Raw genomic sequence first — 17,890 nt, 5'->3', positions numbered from 1 at the left:
GATAGTCTGTTTTATTCACTCTGTTTTCTTAAATGTGTATTTGTTTTTGAGAGAGAGCGTGGAAGTGGGGGAAGGGCAGAGAGAGAGAGGAGAACGAAGGACTGGAAACAGGTTCTGCATTGACAGTAGCGAGCTCAACATGGGGCTTGAAATCACAAATCGTGAGATCATGACCTGAGTCAAAGTCGAACATTCAACCGACTGAGCCACCCAGGTGCCCCACACTCTGTTTTCTTATTGAGTGTAAGAGTGCTTGGAACATCCTAGCCACATGATAAATATTGGTGAATGAATGAATGAATGAATGGCTCCAGTTTAAACTTTTGTCAGCTTCTCCCCCAGCTGATCACAATGGTCTCCCAGCTGGAGTCATGGCTTTGGATCTGCACATGTGCGAGGTGCCCCCCCTCTGACCACTCTACCCCTCCCCACCGGGCTGACTTGATCCTGCTACTGTCCCACTCAGAAGCTCTTCCCAGTGCCAACCCAGTGTCAGCTCACGCGCTGGGCATTCTCAGAGACCTGGCCCACTCCTCCCTCTCCCTCCCTCCCCCTTCACCCTGGTGCAGTGAGCCCCCTCCTCTGTGAGCATCATTCCTGCCCCTCCTCTCCCCTCTCTCCTTCTAATTCTGCCAGCAGGGATCGTAAGAGGTGCAGGTTGAATACCCTCCAGGTGCTCCAAAGAGTGAATGAGAAGAGCTGTTGAGGACTTCATAAAGCCTGACACCTTCACAGATGGCCGTGACGGCTATTCTATCACAGCATATTCTATCACAGCATACTGTGATCATATCATAAACTTCTTGATGTCCTGAAGGTAGGAGCTAAAGAATCAAGCTAAATTTTCCTGTTTACTAGAAATGAAGCTCATCTAGTGACAGACCACGTGGCATGGTGGAGGCCACTAGCGCCCGCTGACAAAAAACAAAGGCTAAATGTTCTGGAACTTTGCCTTCCAGTGTCTAACATTCACATTCTCCCGGCCGCCTGTCAGACCCCAGGGCTTATTTGTGGTGTGTCATCTAGAGGGGACAGAGAGGTTACTAGTTATCTCACAAACACCATCAAGGTTGACAAGGAGAGAATTTCAAGAGTCTGGGGAGAGAGATGAAGGAGCAGTTTGGGGAGTGTGAGCAAGTAGGTTCTGTGTGAGGCATTTTGATTAAGACCCATAAGAGGAACCTGAATGGGCCTGGCACTCAAGAGAGAGGATTGGGTTGGAGATAAAGATCTGGAGATCATCGGGTACTGGCAGTGCTGGAGGACTCTCCCACCAGGTGTCCAGGGGCCATAACTGGGGCCCCATCCAGTGGCCATCTAGCACAATCATCAGCTCCTGTCGCTCTCACTTCATTCAGGCTTCCTTTGGCTACCCCAGTTCAGTCTTCGATTACCTCCACCTAGATTATCACCATTGTCTCCTAATTTCTTCCCTTCCACTCAACCCATTCATGACTGCCTGATTCATTTTCCTAAGGCACCGTTTAATCACATTCTGACTTTGCTCAAACAGCTCCCAATTCTTTGAAAAGAAAATCCCAATTCTCTTTTCAAACTCTCCATTGAGGCAAGTACCTGTGCTTTCTCCCCTCCATGCCTGATATGTATGTTTTCAGCCACCAGTTTGTGCACAGCTGGAGTTTAATAAATAGTTTTGAATACAGATAAAGTTACAGATAAGTGGCTGTTTCCATCAATTTCCTTGTTCTTGCCATCCTTTCTCACTTTGTAGAGAAAGGCAAAACCCCCTCATAACTAAAATGTAGGGTTTTCTTATATTTTCTTATATTTATTAGCATGAAGCTACAGGTTGCTTCTCAGTGGCAAGAAACAAAGTTTCCAAGATTTTTGTCATGCAGGAAACTCTTACAGGTTTTCCCAAGGAGGTACTTCTAGGCTCCAGAAAACATTTGCTGCCCCAAAACCAAACACAGCTGTTCAGGCAGCAGAGGAAGCCGGTGCTCGGTAAAAAACCAAACCAAAACAAAACCCTGCCCGCACATTTGGGGATGGCAGAGTTCCCAGATCTACAGCTTGAAATGAGTACATGATACAAGATATTTGATATAGAAAAGAAAATAAAACTACCGGAAGCAGAAGTGTTCTCTCTCAAACGGAATTCTTCTAAAGCACAAAAACAGAGCAACGGGACTCCTACGGATAAAAATAATGTTGTTGATGGGAAGAGACTCACTTCTCTATCAAACCAGGGAAAACGCGCAACCCTCTCTCTCCACTCAGAAAGGTGTCTAAGAACGATCATAAGGATACCAAGTATCGCCCATAATGGAAGAACAAATCAACATTAAGCTAGGAAGGGCAGCCATTGCATGGGAGTGTAACAGTGGCAGTCAATGACTAGATGTGTTCCTTCAGGCCGGCTGGCACTAACTAACTACTCAAGCCCAGAGCCCCAGGTGTATCCTCCAGCACCTGGGAGTGGCAAGGTGAAGGTGAACGTAGAACAGGGCCAAGCACCCCTCTGGGCCAGATGTATGTTTATGTTCTCTTGTTCCTTCCTTACAATGTGATGAAGTTGGCACCACAATTGCCATTTCACAATTAATCGCATGGGTTGAGTGACTTACCCAAGGTCTCGTACCTGGTGAGTGGCAGGTGGTTACCGGGCCTAACTCCAGGCCCCCAGGCTTAGTGCGAATGTAGCCATCAACACTTGCACTCGACAAGGTGCCACAGGTGTTCTGGAGAGCAAACAAACAAAAATACAAGCAAACTGGGAATACATTGGGCTAAACAAAATTTAAGAGGCTTCTTGACAGCAAGTCTTCTCGAAAACCTTAATGTTCTAAACAAATTGTATACAGTTTGTCTGGCTTTCCTAAACTTCATTCACTACAGAACTTTTTCTTAATATTTACTTATTTTTGGGAGAGTGCAAGTGGGAGAGGGACAGAGGGAGGGGAACAGAGATCGGAAGTAGGCTCTGTGCTGACAATCTGACAGCAGCAGAGCCCTGACCACGTGACAGCAGCCAGCTCAATGCGGGGCTCAAACTCACGAACTGTGAGATCGTGACCCGAGCCGAAGTTGGGCACTCAACCGACTGAGCCACCCAGGCACCCCTAATTCACTACAGAACTTTTTGTTTTGCCTAGAACATTTCAGGAGACTAGTGTTCCTGGGAACCCATGTTGGGAATCATTGCAGGGCACTCCTTTGGTCTCTTTGAGATCCTGAGTCTGTTCTTGAGTGGGCCCGACACCACTTTTGGAAGAGTCAAGGAAAATCAAAAGGGCAGTGGGAAGTACTGAGAGGGTACCTCTCAAGTGTGTGGGGACCCAGGAGAAGGACAGGGAAGGACAGCAGAGGGAAGGGGAACAAGAAGGCTGAGCTGTTGTGATCACAGTGACACTTCTGAGGACTTGTTGCATGCCAATACCCTTTGAAGTGCTTATTTAGTCCTCATAACCACCAGTAAAATAAAAATCATTATAATCCCCATTGCACAGATGAGGGAATGAGGGACAGAGAGGTTTGGTAACTTGCCCAAAGTCACACAGCTCATAAATATCTGGGTGTTGAACTCAGGTAGTCTGGCTCCCTAACAACTATATTGTAGTTGCTCATTTTGGAGAGTCATTTAGTTGGGAACTTCTAGGGTAGAGAAGGGCAGTCATGGCAGAAGATTTACATCATAGTTACCCAAACAACACAGAAGCTTAATAATACTAATAACCACGTCAACTTACATTTGGTTTCTAGCTTATTCTACAGTAACTGGTACCTGCTGAACAAGGTGTTGTGTTAGGTGCTGGGGGCTCAGACCTGAATGCAACCTACATGACTCCTGCCCCCGCTGAACTTACAGTCCGGTGGGAGGTACACACAGGGGATTAGAGCAGTACAATACAGAATGACACGTGCTCTTATGGGAAAAGAGACCCAGAAGACTGTGCAAGCAGGGAGGCACCTGACCCAAATTTAGGACAGCCTTCGACACTTTATACAGGACTTTCCCCCCTATATGCCACTTGAAAGGAGGAACAACTGGTATGGAGGTGTTTTAGAGAGATCAGATCTTCTCATCCCCAGGACCACACCAACAGCTTGGAATTCAAGGAAGGCCCTAGAATGGCCTTACCACTGTACAGTATGGTTCTTCTCTTGAGCTTCTTGTGTAGGAAGGGCAGGGCTCTGGTCCTCCATAAACTCTTCCGTGGCTTTAGTGCAGAGGCAGTAACATCCCATTGACAGGGAGTCTCCAAAATTAATCAACAGCTTGATCCTGGGCATAGCAGGAAAGGAAAGCTCCCCTCAATTCCCCTGTGCTCCCCTGCATTTCCAAGCCCTGATGCACTTAGGTGGGGCCATGTGGCTAGTTCTGACCAGGGCTATGACCAGCAGTCATGTGTATCATTTTTGAGACAGAGCATTTAATTGCTAATCCATGACCCCCAGTGCCCTCTTCTCTGCCACGGTCACCAAGGCAACCTCGTAGTCCAGGTGGTCCAGGTACAAAAATGTGAAGTTTCCATCAGTCTGAGTCTTGAGTGAAGGAGAGCCCTCTACCAAAAAGTATCATGGGAGAAAATAAACTTTTGTTGTGTTAAGCCACTGGGATTTGGAGCTGATTGACCCATATAATGGACCAACATGTGCGTGCTCAACACCTGGTGCAAGTAACTCCAGAAAATGATGGTTCAGCAAGAAGAAACTTCATTAATTCCTGCCATTAGCAGCATTGCCAGTGAGAATAACAATAACAATTGACCTTTGTACAGTGGTTCATGATTTTCCAGGCACTTTCATGAGCATGATTTAATTTAATTCCTGAAATGACAATGAGACTTTGGTATACTCAGACCTGTTTTAAGGTGAGGCTAAGGGGTTCACACCTCCCTTCCCCAAGCTATGACAATGGCCTCAGCTCTCATAGCTGTCACCCTAGCACAGGGTACATGACACCACCAGAAAGGACCCTCAGAGGCAGGAAAAAGGATATAGAAGCCACAGATTCCCTCCCTAGAATCAGCTTCAGTAAATTATCTAAACCAAGCAGAATTACACAGCCCCGTCCATTCCCCAGCAGAGACTTGCCTGGTAGCGAGATAGGATTTTACACAAAATATAAAAGTGTTTATCCCTCAGCCCTGCATGTAATGATCAGAAAACACAATCCACTGCTATTTAGCTTACTGTGAGTAACCTCCTACCTTTGAATCATAGCTTTCACTAAGGCCACATGGTGTCAACTCAAGGTAATTTTTGTAAGTTGTCTGTGTTTGTGGTGGCAAACCTGATTCATGTTTATTATAGAGAATTTGTAAAATACAGAAAAGCACAAAGACAAAAATAGAAATCATGCATAAACCCTACAACCAGCGATATCTACTATTATATTAGGTTTGCCACATATTTTTCTAGTCTTCTCTGTCAAAATTGATGTCATACTGTAACTACATTTTGTACACTGATTTTACAATTATTAGATTGTGAATGTTTGCCCATGTTTTACGGTATTTCCTTATGACTTGGTTTTAGTGGCTGCAAAATGTCCTGTCATACTTTATCACCTCCTGCTGTAATTGGGCATTTATGATTTTTTTAAGTCTTCTCTGCAAAATGTTGTGATGAACCTTAGTTCATTCATATTTATGTGTCTTTCTTAAAAAATGGAAATGCTGGTTCAGGCGATTTGGATGCCTTAAAAGATTTTTTTGTTGTTGTTAGAGCTCCTTTCAGTAGGAGTATACCTCCCACAGTGTAGGTGGGTCCTCATTTCCTATGCCTCATTTAATTGGACAGTGTATCAGTTAGGGTCCAGCCTTGGACTTGGTCCCTGTAGTGCTCCCTACTGGTAGAGCCAAGCAGGGAGCCAGCTGACCTTGAGAAATGGTATTTACACAGTCCCAGCCCCAACCTCATAGAGCCCATCACAGAAAGGTAGATTTGGGGCTGATAGACAATAGCCTGATAACCAGACAGCCATCACCACATTTTAAATTTTTGCTGGTAATCTTTGCAATACCAGTGATTCAAAGCAGATTAAATAAGACATTGGTTAACATCATATTTTGTTGATTTAACAGTTTTATAAAACATATAGATCTGATTTCAGATCAAACTGGCTCTTCTCTAAAAACAAAACATCATATTACTACCAAATGACATTTATTTGAAGTGCTTCCTCTGTGCCAAGCAGACAGATTTGAGTTCAAGTCCTACCTTGATCATTTCCTACCTATAACCATTTATTAGCTTTGGGATCTTCAGCAAGTTGTTTACCTCAGAGAAGATGCTAGCACCTACCAGACAGTGGTATTATGAAGATTGGTCAGCTAAGGCTTATAGGTGCTTGCCTTAACCACTTGGTAGATGGTCAAGAAATGAGAATTATAAAGTATGTTGATGAGAGATACTAATTTTTATTTTGCATATAAATTTATGAAAATATCTTTTTATGGCAGTAATTCCCATCTAAAGATCATCCCATTCCATCCCAAAAGATCAAGTTTAGAGTTACATAATTGACTATTCTCCAGGCAAACTTAATTCATCAAAAAAGCTGAGATATATAACATTTGGAGTCTGAAGACCTGAGTTCAAGACCTGGTTCTGCTCCTTACTCTGTGATGTTGAGTAAATTTTCTGAACCTTGGTTTCCTCACTTATGAAATGCACCAACATAGCTAAAATGTCCATCGTGAACAGATTGGCACATAGAGCAACATGGACAGATCTGAAAACACAGTTTTGAATGAAAAAGTGATCAGCAGAATGAGAAATTTAGCAGTGCCATTTATGTAAAATCAAACAACTGCACACAACGTATAACACCCACACAACCTATAGAAATCCAATATATTATAATGATTGCCTGAGAGAGGAAGAGAACACAATCAAGTTGAAAGGTTAAAAAGGGATAAAAAATAAAGGCAAGAGGGGCCTGAGTGAATAAATTAACAATAGATAGATAGATAGATAGATAGATAGATAGATGACAGATAGATAGATGCTAACATGAGAATAGTGATGCTTCTCTACCTTCTTCACAGGGTTATTCTGACGATCTGGTAAGATTATACATAGGAAAGCAAAGATAATTTACTGTTTCCATTTTGATCTCCACATGGAACAAATGAGCTGAACAGAGATAAAAATTCTCCATTGCTCTTCAGCAGGAGGCCATCACCAGGGCAGGGCCCAGGAAACCCTTCCCTGACATCAGAGTCTGCCAGTAAGATGACATCAGAGCTCTTCATGAAGGAGGGCAGGCTCTCCCTCACTTCTGGAGACACCGATTGATGGCACAGGCAGAAGCATCAGAAGCCTCTTCCCATGGATCCTTTGCAAATGGCCCACTCAGGCCCTCGGAAGAAGAGGCCCAGGAAGATGGGTGCCTCAATGCCCTCTCCTCCACATGACATCAAGTTTCAGGATTTGGTTCTCTATATTTTGGAGAAGAAAATGGGAAGCACCCGCAGAGCCTTCCTCATGGAGCTGGCACGAAAGAAAGGATTCAGGGTTGAAAATGAGCTCAGGTAGGACATCACTGATTTCATTTTGTGAATAAGCAGGGCTTTTATGAACAGGTTCTTTGGAACCCAAAGAACTTATGTCTTCCTCACATACACAAGAAGTGATATTTCTACTGGGAAAATAGGTTTGAAATCAAAGAACACATTCAAGCCAACTAAGTAAAGGAAATAAGATGAGTGGGGACTGATACAATCATGTTGAAACTAGTTGGCAGCAAAAAATAAGGTGATTTTTTAAATTTTTCTGTTCTTTGTTTTTGTCTTTCATCATTATGAGATGAGGTATCCAGGGATCATAACAGAAGCCTAATTGGAAAATTTAATGCAGAAACTACTCAATTTTGTTTCTGATCAAATTGAACAAAACACTACTGAGTTCATTCAAAAAATTCAGCTATTCAGGGTGCCTGGGTGGCTCAGTCAGTTAAACGTCTGACTCTTGGTTTCGGCTCAGGTCGTGATCTCATAGTTCATGGGTTCAAGCTCCACATAGGGCTACGCACTGACAGTGCAGAGCCTGCTTACGATTCTCTCTTCTCTCTCTGTCCCTCCTCTGCTTGTGCTCTCTCTCTCTCAAAATAAATAAGTAAACTTAAAAAAAAATTTTTTTCCAGCTACTCTGTGGCAGAAAGAACGGTTTTGTTCTTTGACAATTAAGCTAAAACCCTGGCTGTGGTGAGGTAACCAGTGTCTGTGATGGGGTAGGATGGGTGACTGGAGCTGGCTCTCCACTGGCACCCAAATGTGGCCTTGATCATGCTTTTCCAAAGAGCAGTCCCAGTGGGGTTCGCAGAGCTAGGGGTTCTGGTTAAAAGTTCAAGGACAGCCCTGTGCGGAACTGCTAGATATGATGCTGAGTGATAAGTTGAGAGCCCTGACAAAAGGGCAACTCTTTGGGTCACCTACACTTGTTTGCTCACAACCCCACTCATCCCAGCAATTAGCTTTGCGGTTCTTCTAACTGGTTTCCACTGGATGGAAGAGAAGACAAAACAAAATCCAGAAACAAATGGTATTAAAACCTTCACCTAAGTAGCTCCAAACAGAATGGTCAGGGGGCTTGCAGTGAGTAAAGAATGACCAACACAGTTGGTTGGCCTTGTTTGTCTGAGGAATAGATTAACCACAACTCTCCCGGGGAAAAACTGTAAGAATTCTAAGTGAAAATAAATGTTTTATTTTAAAAATAGTCTTTGATATTTAAAAATAAAACTAACAAGCATTTCCTGCTGAAGAAATGTTAGCTTCATATTGCTAGAGAAATACATGTCAAAAGTCAGTAATAAGATATGATAATTTCCAAAATACTTATAATTCATATGAAGAGTCAATGTCACAGAAACATTTTATTTCTTTTTTTTTTTTTACTGAAATGTCTTTTTTGGAAATTCCTGAGTCTCCCTCCCATCTGATTTCTCTTTATATCTTCTCCTTTCCCCCTTCTCTGCCTCTTTTTTTTTTTTTTTGCCCCCTATTTCATTTGGGATGTTAAGCCCCAAATCTCAACATCTCTTCCATGAAATTGTAGATTTCATCTAATTGTTAAGTCTACCTATTCTTACAGACTTACATTAAATGTTCGAATTAGGGGAAGAAAAGATGACATAGGTAAAGAGGTTAAAACCCAGAAATTAAAAAAAAAGGAAATTGAAAACGCAGAAATGAAAAGCCTTAGCAAATATGGAACTGCTTTTTGTGGTAAAGAAATCTGGCAAGAGCCAGGCAGGAAGGCAACAGCCAGATGGTCAAGGTACCACTTACATAGAAAGCTCTCGGTTGAAATGGCCATACTTCCAGCAAGGGCTGACTAGTCATGGGCGCAGCTACGAATACAGACATGGTGGCTCAGGCAGGTACTTGAGAAGACACAAGAGGCAAGTTTCTTCTTTTGGCAACAGAACCACAGAGGCAGTTCTGTGTCCCGGATGCTTGCTGAGAAGGACCCAGCCCGGCTGCTCAGACAACAGAGGAAACCGTGCATGGTGGGCTAACTACTGCCAGGCGTGTGATGGTGGCCAATCTCCCAGGCTGACAGCCTAGAAGACACACTAAGTACAAACGTGTTCTATGGCACAAAAATAAACCACAGGAAGTAGAAGTCCTAGCTCTCAAACGGAATTTCTGTACAGAGATACATAGACTTTAATTGGGAGAGACAACATAAATTACTGCAGGGGAAAATCTCTAGATAAGAAATCTGGAGCCCTCCAATTCTGGCTCTGACCTTTTCTAGCCATGTGGGGGAGGCAAGACCCCCTCTCTCCTCTCTGACCTTGGTTTCCTGGAAAATAGTTTGTTCTATCTGAAGAAAGCACCAACTGTGATGATGGATGTCAATGTGCTTCGGTGAAAGAAAACAGTTATACAGATGTAAAGTGTGATTGCTTTCTTGGTAATTAGCTGGATCCATTGACAGTATAACCCTAAAGAGAGGAATTCTCTCTCCACAATATGAACTGGGTCAAATGATATAAACAAACAGAACAAAGACAGGAAGGAAAACCATCAAAATGTTGTTAGTGATTATTTTGTGAGGAAGGGGGTAGTAGGAAGGGATATGGTTGCTTTTATTTTCTGTGTTTTCCAAATTCTTTACAATAAGCATATATTTTAAAAATAAAGTTAGTTTCTATAAGAAAGGATACTTCTTATTAATGAAGACTATCGCTTCCTTTTCTAGTATATAAGATTCCAAGAAGGAGAATATATATAATATATTCTGAAAATAAGGAGCAATCTCCATAGTTTCTAGCACATTCTTTGGCTGCCAGGAGGATTACATTTGGAGAAATATCTGATTCCTACTTTACCTGGACCTGAACACATAGCTTAGAAATGGTGTGCCTCGATCCATTGAGCTATCTGGAGCTATTTCATTCCGCAGGATATGTGCACTGTATCCTTATATTTGGAATGAGTTTCACTAATATTATACATTATATTAACATTATATTTCAGAAGACATGCTATTCAACAACCGTAGGAAGTTGGGTCTTAAAATAGAAATCAGGGGGGATGTCAAGTCATTTGACACATCGCACATTCATGAAACAGATCCTGAGTTTTATTCCATGGTCAATATCCTAAATTTTAGAGCAACCTCATAATCCTCAAATTAACTAGGACAAGCCAGAGAAGAATGAGAATCCAGTGCTTTCATGTTTTTATTTCACCCCCGTGGTTCTAATAGTTTGAGCTATTTTAAAACTCTGTCTTCAACCCTCCTCTATGAACTTGTTAGTTAAGCTTACTATGTCTTGACCTAAATCACTGATGTTGAAGAAGACAGGGCTGTGGCTAGGAAGGGTCACTCTCCAGGGTGACACCATCCAGCAGTTTCACACTTGCGGAGTTCTGCTTTTGGAGCAGTAGAATCCCACTTGATGGCACTTTTGTCCTGCTTAAACATCCTTAATTTTTCCACAAAGTTATCTTTGGGAAGTATTGTCTGATGAAAGCAAGATGCACCCCGACCTTGAATTCCTCCTCCCTACCCCTCTCTGCATCCAAGACCAAAGACCCCTGGAAGCCCTCCTAGAGGACAGAACTTCCTCTCTAGAACATGGGTGGGATCCATGGGGTAGGGTTGGTCCCAGCTCTGCCACTTGGCTTTACATCTTACCTCATCCAATTACTCCTCTCTGTCTCCACAAGGGCAAGGGCACCTTGGGGGCCATCTTGTAGACCTCATTCTTAGACCTTTGACATTTTTCTTATACATAGTAGCTTCAAGAAATATTTGCTCAGGGGCTCCTGGGTGCTTCGGCAGGTTAAGCGTCTGTCTTTGGCTCAGGTCATGATCTCACAGCTCGTGAGTTCGAGCCCCACTTTGGGCTCTATGCTGACAGATCAGAGCCTGGAGCCTATTTCTGATTCTGTGTCTCCCTCTCCCTCTGCCCCTCCCCTGCTTATGCCCTGTCTCTCTCTCAAAGATAAAGAATAAAAACATTTTAAAAAGAAATACTTGCTCAAGGAATAATTTAACTGATGAATATATAACCAGCCAAAGGAACTTGTGATTACCAAGATTAATTTTTGTAATTAAATTTTTTTCCAATGATGCACCAGTATTACTTCTGCAATCAGCAAAATGGTAAAAACTTTAAAAATTCAAGGACATGCACTGTAAGCTCCAGTCCCTTTCTGGTCCAGGTTACAAAATCCATGTTTCAAAATCTGTGAATTTTAAATTCATGTTCAGGGGCGCCTGGGTGGCTCAGTCGGTTGAAGGTCCGACTTCGGCTCAGGTCATGATCTCCCAGTCCTTGGTTTTGAGCCCCACATCTGGTTCTGTGCTGACAGCTCAGAGCCTGGAGCCTGCTTCAGATTCTGTCCCTCCCCTGCTCATGATCTGTCTCTGTCTCTCAAAAATAAATAAATGTTAAAATTTTTTTTAATTAATGTTCATAATCTCATTTAAGGTTGGACCAAAAAAACCCCACAAGGCAGAACCCCTTCAGGCTTCAGTATATCAGGGCTGGAAATAGTAACCTATCTACTAGTAATAGTATGAGTGTGAGTTAAAACCAAATAAAACTGCTTTGATTTTTCTGTTTCAGGGATTCTGAAACAAATCAGTTGCTAAGAGAAATTGGTGGGAGGGTTTTTAAATGGTATTCAGCTCAGTTTAACTGTAAATCACTATTTAAAGTCGTAATGTATAAGATAAATCCTACATCAGGCGGGAAGAATCAGGAATGACCTCTCTGGGGAAAGAAAATTTTAAAGACAAACAGAGACTTTTCTCTACAGCACCATTTCTCAAAATGCAGTTCTTGGGCTCTGGGGTGGTCTTAAACTACAGTTGTTCCAAAGAGAAACAGGGTTGATTTTCCCTTTGCTTGCATCTGGGAGGGCTTGGGATTTCTTCAACATGGTGACAAACACATGACTTTTGATGCATGCTGGGTCATAAAGAACCCTGAGGCTTCTCTTGCTCCCTGGATCTGCTATATGACCTCATGTAAGAAGCTGGAGTCCCTGCTGAGAGAGGCCACATGAGGGTGCTCAGGTGGGTAGCGGCGGCTGAGCCCATCCTCCCCGCCATCCTAACCAAATGCCAGATGTGCCGAGCCGTATGGAGCATCACACCTCCACTGGCACCATACCCAACAGCTGCCTGAATTCTGAGTTCGTGACCCACACATTGTGAGTTATAATAAAATTGTTGCTTTTTTAAAAGTCTTCCACTTTGGGATAGTTTGTTATGCACTGATGAATAACCAGAGCTGACTATGACAGAGTTACCAAGGGTGCATAGTCCTGGGCTCTAGGTAAGATTTACTGAATCTGAATCTTTGTTCAAAGGGCCCAGGCATCTGAATTTTAACCCCCCTTCTTGGATGTCTCTGGTGGACACTAGCATTCAGTTCCTTTAGAGCTATTGATTAATCATTCATTTATTCATTCCACCAATGGTTTATCTATTGACTGTTGCTATGAATCTGGCCATGTGCTGGGCACCAGGCATGCTTATCAACCAGATTATAGTCAGGCAGGTGATAACACTGTCCCTACCTTTAGGGATGTCAAGGACCAAGCCAAGCACATTTCAGTTCAGCACTAGTTGAAGGAGAAGACCCTGAATCTTTTTCCCTGTGGGAAGCTGAGGGACCATTCCTCATTCAGAATTGTTATAATTGGTCCATGCTCTCCCAAACCTAGTCCAAGGCATTAGTGACTGGCCCTGGCTATGAAACTAGGTGCACTTAAAGAACTGATTTCACTGACTTTTCAGGAACAGCCATCTCAACAGAACCTTAGAACCTTTGGAAGAAGCTGGGGGTCGCTGCCTGAGGCTTCTGTCACCTTTATTTTATGTATGTATGTATGTATGTATGTATGTATTTATTTTAAGTTCAGTTATTCTGACAGTGAGAGCACAAGCAGGGGAGGGGCAGAAAGGGAGAGAGAGGATCCCAAGCAGCCTCTGCATTGCCAGCGCAGAGCCTGATGTGTGGCCATAACTCATGAACCACAAGATCATGACCTGAGCTGAAACCAAGAGTTAGTCGCTTAACTGACTAAGCCACCCAGGCGCCCCCTTCTGTCACCTTTTAGTAGAAGGAGAAAGCCCAGGACTCTGGGGCTAAGGCAGGTACCATCTCAGCCCCAGCACCAGGTTTTGCCCTTGAAAATGACATTCATGTGTATTTTTTCCCCTGCGTAGAAAGTGATGATAGAGGGTTCAGGACAGAAAATGGGAAAATACAGAAAAAAAAAAAACTTAAACAGCACCTCACTCAGGGGTCTAACCACAGTCTAGTGGAACGTTAAGAGATTGCTTCAGTCATGCACAGCTGGGTTTCAATCCTGGTTTCACAGAACCTCCACAAGTATTGGTTTTCTCTTCTGAAATTATGTATCACCCACTTCGTAAGACTCTTGTGTGGACTAAGCAAGAATGTGTGTGTGTGTGTGTGTGTGTGCACGTGTGTGCATGTGTGTGTGTTTTCTAACAGTCTGGCATATTTCTCTCTGGCCTTTTCTTGTGGGTGTGCCTGTACAGTACATTGTTTGTAGATCCTTACACTGCTCCCCTCCCCGGCATACCCAGGCATGCTGGCTGTCTCTGCTAGAGGCAGGGCCATGTCCAGAGACATCCCTGGTTGGAGAGACGGTGGTGGTGGAGCAGGGATGGTAGGGGCGGATGGCGAGGGTACTGAACTGGAAGATGAGCACCGAGGCTCGACCTCAGCACATCCGCCTCTCTGCGAGGGTTAGGAAAAACTCAGAGCTCAGAGAGCCTGACGGCCTTCCTGTGGCTTCTAGTTGTGGCAACTGCTCTTTCAGATTTTCTGGGGCAGTTTGCACGCCTTGCAGTTTTATTGTGGTCCATATGCTGTTGGACATAAAATACCAAACACAATTCTATGCAGCAGCAGGGAGAGCGTGACCGATAGGAAGTGGCCTATAGAAAGTGTTATTGCATCTCTGTTTCTGCCCTTTGGAGGGGATCGGGGTTTGTTATTATGATGATACCCTTCCAGGTGTTCTTCCTTCTGTGAAAAGAAGCAGCACTCTTGACAGCCATGGGATAAGCACAAAGTCACAGGGGGTAGTTCAGTTTAGTCCTGCACACAGGTTTTGGATAAAAATAGAACAAGGATCTAATCTGACTGCACCAATTATCAGCTGGGTGAATTTTTTAACATCTCCAAGGTCTCTTCTCATTTTAGATGGGGGTGACATTACCTATCTCATAGAATTACTGACAATTAAATGAGGGAATGCATGAAATGTGCCCACCATAGTGTCTGGCACTCAGTAATATTCCCATATTATTAATATTTCCAACATCGGCATACTCAGAGCAGATAGGAAATTACTCTACCAACAAATACACAAAGAGCTGTCACAGCACAACGCAGAGAGACTGTCAGCAGAACACATGGGATGCAGTGGCTGGAGAGTGAACAGATGCATAGAGACAGTGAACAGTCTGCAAAGGGCGCGTGACAAGCCCGACACAGGAAGCACGTTGTAGTCCAGAGCCAGGTGGCCATGAGGAGTCCATCGACCGGACTCAGGCAACACAAAGAGATGGGGGCTGTAGACCGGGCTAGAACAGACCTTAGTGTTTCCTGAGTGATTTGTAGTGAAGGACCAGTTTTCAAAAAATTCACTGCAGATCAATGTTTTTATCAAAAAAATTTTCAAAACAGTAAGCTACTGTGATGGTGCAGAATTACCATTCAAGGTTCTAAATGGTGACTTTCAACTTCTGTGCTTATCTTGTGAGCACAGAGTGCTTACCTTGTGGCCAGGAGTCTGGAACTCTGAGTAGCTCTGTGTGAGTGGCTGAAGAGGTCCTGTTTGGTGTCGTGTTTGTGTTCTTTTATTATTGTTGTTGTTGTTTTGTTTGCTAATTGCTTAATGAGCAGGAGTTGGTAGTTTAAAATAGAGTCTTCTTCCTTAGGATGTTTGGCCTGTCATTTGCAAATATGCTTATATTAACTCTGTGAGAAATGCATGTGGCTCTCATCCAATAGTGTGAGCTCAGACAGCACCACACGGCCCCAAGTAAAGCAATAGTGGCGGTGGGGATGATAGGAGAGTGGATGGTGAGGGGCCTGAATTTGGAAGTTGAGCCCCAGGGCTCCTCCTCAGCACACCCTTCTCCGCCTGAAGTTGAGACAGGGCCTTAATAATAATGATAAATATCATATTATAATTAATAATAATATAATAATGAAGTTTCCCACCAAAGGGCAGAAATCTAGATGGAATAACACTTTCTTTGTAGCTTTATTAATCCTTTCGTTGTCTTCTTAAAGTCTTCACATAAACAACCTTTCAAGAAGCTTGTTACAAGGAATTTTTGGAATGATGTGGACCTAGAATAGGGACTCAGAGAGCTGCCTTCTCCCAACTGTTGTCAGATGTGGTTTCACCACGATGCACTTCTGCTTGGCTCACTGCACATCCTGCCGTCCAGATGGTCTCAGCTCTGGCCTCCAGCCCCCAACTGTCTCCCCGCGCCAGACTCAGATCCCACCTGTCCACCGGACATTCTCACTTGGACCTCTTGCCATCCTTCAAATGCAGCATGCCTGAGATAAATTTCATTTCCACTGTCCCCCAAAGAGATACACCTTCCGAAACCACTATATCCACCCAGAGTGCTCTTACCTTATTGTGATAGATATGGGAGAGTGATAGTTGTCTGTTCTCCACTTCAGCTTTTGCAGGTGATCTAAAGCCAGAGGCCCTGCTCATGTCTCTTTTGCCTTCCTTCCTGGTGCTACAGGAGCTGAACTGGGTTAGAATTACCCAGCTCCCAGCCCTCCCACCCATCACTCCCCCCTCCAAACCACTGCATGGACCAGATTGGTGTTTTTAAATATCACAGTGATGCCATCACTGTGTCCTGCTCACAAAAGCCTTCATGGTTCCACAACCCCAGTAAATAAGATCCAACCTCCTCAACCAGGCTTCTAAGACCTTCTATAGCATGGTTATATATTTAACATGGTTGTATAACATGGTTGCTCCAACCAACACAGCCATGTCTATAACTACTTTCCAACATAAACTCTTCACTCTGATCCAGGCCATTCACCTACTTTTCTTCTGGTCTCTGAACCTTTTCTTCCAGGAGGGCCCAAAGTTCTATTCTTCCCCATCCATCAAGACTGGACACAAAACCCTCCTTCCACAAAGCCACCCAGCCTCTTTCAGCTCACACCAGCTCTTTTCCTTCTCTGCACACCACCTGCAGATCTTGTCCATGCCCCATGTCTTGTCATAACATACTGTTAACCGTCTGTTTCACATAAGATACTAATATCCACAAACTTCCCTTTTCTTCTTTGGTGCCCGACTTCCTACCACTACCACCACTGCTACCTCTACCACCACAAAAAACCTGGGCTGTGAATATGACAGTCAACCAAAAATCACCCAATGAATCCCAGAGTCAACCAAAAAAGGAGAGGGAGCAAGAGGAAGTCAAGGAAGGGCAGTAGGAAAGAGAAAAGAATTCTACTTTTCTCTTGGATGTCTAAATATGCATCTTGCTGTCTCCCAGATTCATAGATTATTTGAACTGAAAAGAGCCTGAAAACACATTGGTCCCAATGATATGACGCTGGCTGGGAAGACTTATTAAAAACTAGAAATAACCTACTTGACCCAAAAAAAAGATAATCAGAAAGGCTGTACTAGCTGTGTGACTTTCAGAATGTCACTTAAACTCTGTTCTTCTGTTTCCTCATTTTTGAAGTGTGAATAACATAACACATACCTGAGGAGCTTTGTGAGTATTAAATGAGATGATGGCTGCCAGGTACTTGGATGGTGCTGAAACATGGTAAGCGCTCAGTGATTAGGGGAAAGCTTCCTGCCTATCCTCCATCACAAGGCTGCGCTTTGAAAAACATGTAAAGTAACACTTCCCCAAAGCTGATCACCATCTACTAATGGGCTGTGAGATCAATTTAATGGGATGTTAGAAGCATATCTATGTGTATCTCTATTTTTATTTTAGGTCATGATATAAAATGTACTTCTAACTGTGGGTCATAGACAGTTTGAAAGACACTGGACTAAAGTTCTCTACAAGTAAAAATGAAATGCCACACCGAAGCCTCATGTAGAGTGCTTGGTGCTACTTTAAGAACAATTTCATCTTCCGTCATCTCTGGACTTTGGTTTTCCATTGACACCACAATTCTGTTAATGTTTTCTTAATTTTCCTTGTGTCTGACATGTAACATAGACCACTACACGAATTCATACAGATTTCCCTTTCATGGAGGCCTAAATTATCTGTGCCTATGGTCGGGTATACTATGCATCTTTCTTCATCAGATGGAATGTTCTGAACACTTCAGGGAAAGAGGAGCCCTTCTCATTTTGAAATCCCCGTCAGGGGCACCTGGGTGGCTTAG

General features: G+C 43.4%; 2 protein-coding genes across 2 annotated transcripts in view; one reads left to right on the top strand and one right to left on the bottom strand.

Annotated features, from left to right (window-relative positions):
* Nucleotides 1–9,317, bottom strand: part of BLNK (B cell linker) — a 101,031-nt gene extending 91,714 nt beyond the window's left edge. The window contains exons 1-2 of the mRNA XM_077779371.1: nt 9,261–9,317; nt 2,589–2,702 (exon numbers count right to left, since the gene is read on the bottom strand). The gene's annotated coding sequence lies outside the window, so the exon portion shown is untranslated. The remainder of the gene's footprint in view (nt 1–2,588; nt 2,703–9,260) is intronic.
* Nucleotides 7,300–17,890, top strand: part of DNTT (DNA nucleotidylexotransferase) — a 29,976-nt gene continuing 19,385 nt past the window's right edge. Inside the window, exon 1 of the mRNA XM_077779348.1 lies at nt 7,300–7,502. Coding sequence (XP_077635474.1) covers nt 7,300–7,502 — 203 coding nt within the window. The remainder of the gene's footprint in view (nt 7,503–17,890) is intronic.

This window comes from Crocuta crocuta, unplaced genomic scaffold (genome assembly GCF_008692635.1).
Source record: "Crocuta crocuta isolate KB4526 unplaced genomic scaffold, BGI_CrCroc_1.0 scaffold170, whole genome shotgun sequence".
NCBI classification, from domain to species: domain Eukaryota; kingdom Metazoa; phylum Chordata; class Mammalia; order Carnivora; family Hyaenidae; genus Crocuta; species Crocuta crocuta.
This window is presented reverse-complemented; position numbering and strand designations above follow the sequence as displayed.